The following is a 5,710-nucleotide window of genomic DNA, read 5'->3' as shown; positions in this document are numbered from 1 at the left end:
GACTTGTTGCTTAATAAACCACCACCCGTTGGGTGATAAACAAGATATTCTGGAGTTATATTATAACTCTGTTATATTCTGGTCTTTATACTCACAGACTCCAGAATATCTTGTTTATCACCCAACGGGATTACAAGGTAATCCAAGAAACAAACAGCAAAGTAACCCAACTGAGCAATGGAAATAGTCAAAAGTCCACTGACCAGCGTTCCCAACACAAAATTCTAAGTCCAGCTGAGTCTGTGGATTGCTGGGCAGCTCCATCTCTGTGACACAGGGCAGTTTTTCCTTTGCAACATGAGGACAAGATGCTGGGCAGCAATGAGGACGAGGAGCTGAGCAGTGAAGGCTGTGGTGTGAGGAGAGATTGAGTCTGCCAATAACGTTGGGACACAAGATGACCACGTCTCCTCTGATAGCCTCCATCGGTCTTTGTGAAAATGTCAGACAGGTAGCTAGCAGCCGATGTGCTAACAGGCTGGGAAGCAGGCAGGCTGTTACTAGGTAGTGGGCTATGAATTTCCGAAAGGACCAATAAATATCTATCACCTATAAACGTGCACAGCTGATACCGTTACCGGGGGGGCGCCGATGCCAAGCAAAAGTACTTCTTAAACGACGCATCAATAAATCGTTGAAATAATCTATAGAAGCTTTGAATACTAAAATAATCATTAGCTGCAGCCCTACTCTGGTATTAAATCTACAGGACCAAGTCCAACAGTTTTCAGTCATTTAACTGCTGCAGTTTCTTGTAGGCCTTGGTTGATGCTCATCTTTTTACCATCATCAGACTTGTCCTTAAAAGACAGGTTCACATTTTTTTCAATGCCCATTTGCGCATTGACAGTATTTGTTTGTTGTAAGAGATGGGGGTAAAAAATACACAGTCCTGTTCTGCGCCGAAAGGCATTTCTAAAGGTCAGCTAAGTCAGTCTGAGTTAGACTAATCAAGTAGGTATCTGGCAAAGATGCAGTCTTTTTAGTACAGAATTACCTCTTTGTGTTACTGTGCCTCTGCATCAACTCCACAAGAAAAAACAGTCAAGGGTAACATTTAGTCCTTCTTATTTATATGCCAAAGCCTTATATTATCTCCAGCTCAAGTTTAAAAGAGGACTTTGTCTCCCATCACCTACAGTAGAATTGCGTTATATGAAGAGGAACAACAGCAACCAACAATTGTTTCAGTATACATATGGGTGTGAGAGTAGTGTTTTAAGAGATACTTGAAAACATGTGATCCTATACTTTAAAACCTGTGCCCCCATCTGCCCACCCACAATAACGTGGAACGTCATCCATGAGATTTACCGAAAAAATGCTGTGATTTCATCTGCTGCTGCCATATACCAATCACTCTACAGTAATGCTGTAGCTTATCTCTGTTGATGCCTGCCTCTGTAATTTTCTCAAAATGTTCTGCTATTACAGAAGAACATCTTTATCTAGAAAAGATGACACAATATGCATTTCTGTAAGGGCTAGAATAGGAAAAAATAATACTGTATTATATAAAAATTTCTGCTTCAGTTAGAGCTAAGGGAGAGACACAAATACAGGTAAAAAACATTGATGCCAGGCTCAACATACTTCTGTAAACACTATTGTCATCTTGTATCCAAAGACTGCTTTTAAACTAATGAGTCTGAGCCAGCAAAGTTTGCATATAAATCACAGACTGAAAGAAATAATTACGATATTTCCCCACACTTGGCTTTGTGAAATTGACCATAAAAGATTGATGATTTCTTATAATTTAATTGAGTCCTATTTTTTTTTTTTATTTAGAATAATTTCCACCCATATTCTATTACAGTATAAACAATGGAAACATCTCTTTCACTACCTGTATTTTATTAAATAACACTTATATACAAATATATTCATTACAGGACAAGTAAAATAGTACATCTCAATATGGTGTAAATGGCTTTGGGTGGATCTAGTACAAATATCCAAACTCCACTATGGTACTGTAGGTATTCACACATAACACTGAGTAAACACACTTGTGAAATTCAAGCATTTGTAACTTTTTTTCTAAATCAAAGCTTTCCTTTGATTGCTAATCTAACTGGTCCATCAAATGACACATTTCATCATGCCTTTTGTAAAGACTGTGGTCTTAAAGCAGCCATGTAAACCTTTAAACTGAGGCTTCAAACCCAACAGATTCAAAGTACAATCATGCAGTTCCCTGAGAGGTAATACCATTTTACCTACTTTGGCAGCCTGTCCTTGGTCAGAGGTCACTGTTTATGTGTTACAGCACATCTCTTTTCAAAGACAGTCTCATTGGACAGCCAGGATCTCGCCAAGTATTAAAGAATCTCCATCCGCAGGTCCTCCTCTGGTCATAGGCAGTCTCTGCACAATGCCACCTGGCCATTACGATAGTCCCTGCAGGGGCAAAGGCGCTGGTATTTGGCGCTGGAGCCGGCACAACTGAAGAGCAGCGGATCCTGCTGTAGGCCACATTCAGCGTGCTCCACTGAGAAGGCGGGGAAGAGGTGGTTCATCTCGGACTCCACTCCTTCACACTGGAAGTCAAGCCTGGAAACAAAATGGAGAAGGATTCAGTTTGGTCATTCATTTCAAGGGTAATAATTATTATTCTACTAATACAACATGCTAACATATTTAATATTAATGTTGGCAGTATTGCCAGAGGGCATCAATGATTATTCCACTAATATATTTAATGTTAATGTTACAGTGCAGCCACTAAGACCTCACGGAATGAAGGGAAAGGGTGAGCAACTGTCTCTTCTGCTGCATAATTATGAAACTAGAAGTGCAAATGATGCACGACACTGTGTGGAAGGAAAGTTAGTTACGCAAATGTATTATTGTTGCAGGTTGAGCTCCTTGAGATGCATCATTTCACTTTCAAGAAGGTGCTGACGAGGCGTTTCACAAAATAATCAATGGTGTGGATGGTGCATTGGGCACAAACAGAGCTGTACAATGCCAGTGTACTGTATATCACAATCAGGAGTATAAAGTTGACATTACAGAATGAATCTGCAGTAGCACAAACATGAAAGGTGGGACTTGGTATTGTTACAGTAGACATGATAAATATCACCATGATGTCCAAATGTACATGCAATTAATATTGTGCATAGTCACCTAACAAATTATCCCAATAAAAAAACATCTTACGCGCTGAAGGCCTCCTTAATGTTGATGAAACGATACATGGCAGGTTCGCAGATTAGTCCTGCACTCTGGCACGCCATCACACATGACTGGCCCTCCTGTGAAGCCAAAAGCTGCAAAGCACTGAGGGGTGGCCAGGATGTGTAGTTGCTGGCGTTGGAGGCCCAAGTTAGGATGCTTGAGTTAGGCAGGAGGATGAAAGGACTGGGAGGGCTGCCGGGCCAAGTCCCAGACGAGTTTACTGGAGGAAACGGCGCTTCAGGGGAACAGAAGTCCTGTTGGGGCAAAGATAAAATGACCCAGATCAGCAAGTTTCAGTGTTATATTGCAAAAACTTTGACCTGTCAGCTAAAATAAACACTATACTCCACTACAGTGACAAATTATACATTCAGCCCTGCAACACATGCAGCTTCTGGACAGCTGATACAGGAACTAATTAAAGAACCATTACCATACAAAAGGTGCTTATCAGACCAAACAAGTCCTTGTCAATCTTCCAGGAAATTATATGAATGCAGTTATGCCTCCCAATAACAAATGAGATATGGAGGCAGAATTAGGCTCTGGTGAGAGCCCTGATTAGATTCCCCCTCCAGCTGGGGCTATTCATAAGACCCAGGTAATAACATTTCTCTGACACATCCCACTGGCCTCCAGACCCATTTGTTGTGCCCACAGGCAATAACTAGTCTTCCAATCTCTCCATCTCTGCTGCACTTCCACTCCTACACACAGACAACATCCATGACACACACATACACACTCACAGCTCATCAAGACTATAAGGGGGTATGAAAAAGGGCAAGGTTAGGAGACGAAGACGAAAAGCAGAGGTGTGTGGAGATGCTATTTGTAATTATATATTTTTTTCTATTAAACCACTTTTTTTTTATGTGTGCACTTATTTGGTTTGTATGTGGCCTACGATTCTTATGTCGTCTTTTCTATTGTAATGATTGTTGACAAGGTTCATGTATTTAAGCATTGAACCATATGTGATTATAGCAACTTTAGTTGATTTACTATGTCATGTACATATGATTAATCATGTCATGTTCTGTTCATATTAACCATATCATGTACTGTGCGTGTGATTAACCATGTCATGTGCATATGATTCACCATGTCATGTACTGTACATTAACCATGTCCTGTACTGTATAGCCTATGTGATTAACCATGTCATGTACATATTATTAACCATGTCATGTACATTTACATTTACTCATTTGGCAGACGCAGGAACAACATACAAGCATCGAACAGAGCATCAAATACAGCACGAGATCTACAACTGACAATACTAATAAGAGCAGCAATAAATACTAGAGCTAATAGCACATACCACATCAGTGGGGTAAATACCTAGGTAAAGAACAGTAGTTACATGCTGTAACTCCAGATTCTATGAGTATAGGCGCAGCCCTCTCAGGCTATCGCTATTGGTTTTACCCTTCCGCCTGCTCACTGAGAAAAGTTGTCTACGCCTCTCCTACGTCCACACCTTGGATATGTGTGACCTAAAGGATTATTAGGAACACCTGTTCAATTTCTCATTAATGCAATTATCTAATCAACCAATCACATGGCAGTTGCTTCAATGCATTTAGGGGTTTGGTCCTGGTCAAGACAATCTCCTGAACTCCAAACTAAATGTCAGAATGCGAAAGAAAGGTGATTTAAGCAATTTTGAGCGTGGCATGGTTGTTGGTGCCAGACGGGCCCGTCTGAGTATTTCACAATCTGCTCAGTTACTGGGATTTTCACGCACAACCATTTCTAGGGTTTACAAAGAATGGTGTGAAAAGGGAAAAACATCCAGTATGCGGCAGTCCTGTGGGCGAAAATGCCTTGTTGATGCTAGAGGTCAGAGGAGAATGGGCCGACTGATTCAAGCTGATAGAAGAGCAACTTTGACTGAAGTAACCACTCGTTACAACCGAGGTATGCAGCAAAGCATTTGTGAAGCCACAACACGCACAACCTTGAGGCGGATGGGTTACAACAGCAGAAGACCCCACCGGGTACCACTAATCTCCACTACAAATAGGAAAAAGAGGCTACAATTTGCAAGAGCTCACCAAAATCGGACAGTTGAAGACTGGAAAAATGTTGTCTGGTCTGATGAGTCTCGATTTCTGTTGAGAAATTCAGATGGTAGAGTCAGAATTTGGCGTAAACAGAATGAGAACATGGATCCATCATGCCTTGTTACCACTGTGCAGGCTGGTGGTGGTGGTTATAATGGTGTGGGGGATGTTTTCTTGGCACACTTTAGGCCCCTTAGTGCCAATTGGGCATCGTTTAAATGCCACGGCCTACCTGAGCATTGTTTCTGACCATGTCCATCCCTTTATGGCCACCATGTACCCATCCTCTGATGGCTACTTCCAGCAGGATAATGCACCATGTCACAAAGCTCGAATCATTTCAAATTGGTTTCTTGAACATGACAATGAGTTCACTGTACTAAAATGGCCCCCACAGTCACCAGATCTCAACCCAATAGAGCATCTTTGGGATGCGGTGGAACGGGAGCTTC

The 5,710-nt window shown here is 41.4% G+C and overlaps 1 protein-coding gene across 2 annotated transcripts in view; it reads right to left on the bottom strand.

Moving 5' to 3' along the window:
- Positions 1 to 1,915: 1,915 nt before the first annotated feature.
- Positions 1,916 to 5,710, bottom strand: part of LOC123961075 (alpha-1,6-mannosylglycoprotein 6-beta-N-acetylglucosaminyltransferase B) — a 59,256-nt gene continuing 55,461 nt past the window's right edge. For both annotated transcript variants that reach the window (XM_046036179.1, XM_046036180.1), the window contains 2 exons: positions 3,169 to 3,440; positions 1,916 to 2,556 (listed from right to left, as the gene is read on the bottom strand). In XM_046036179.1, coding sequence (XP_045892135.1) covers positions 2,358 to 2,556; positions 3,169 to 3,440 — 471 coding nt within the window. In that variant the 3' untranslated portion in view covers positions 1,916 to 2,357. The remainder of the gene's footprint in view (positions 2,557 to 3,168; positions 3,441 to 5,710) is intronic.

The sequence above is a fragment of the Micropterus dolomieu genome, linkage group LG02, assembly GCF_021292245.1.
Source record: "Micropterus dolomieu isolate WLL.071019.BEF.003 ecotype Adirondacks linkage group LG02, ASM2129224v1, whole genome shotgun sequence".
NCBI classification, from domain to species: Eukaryota; Metazoa; Chordata; class Actinopteri; order Centrarchiformes; family Centrarchidae; genus Micropterus; species Micropterus dolomieu.
Note: the sequence above shows the minus strand (reverse complement) of the source record. Positions and strands in the feature narration are given on the sequence as shown.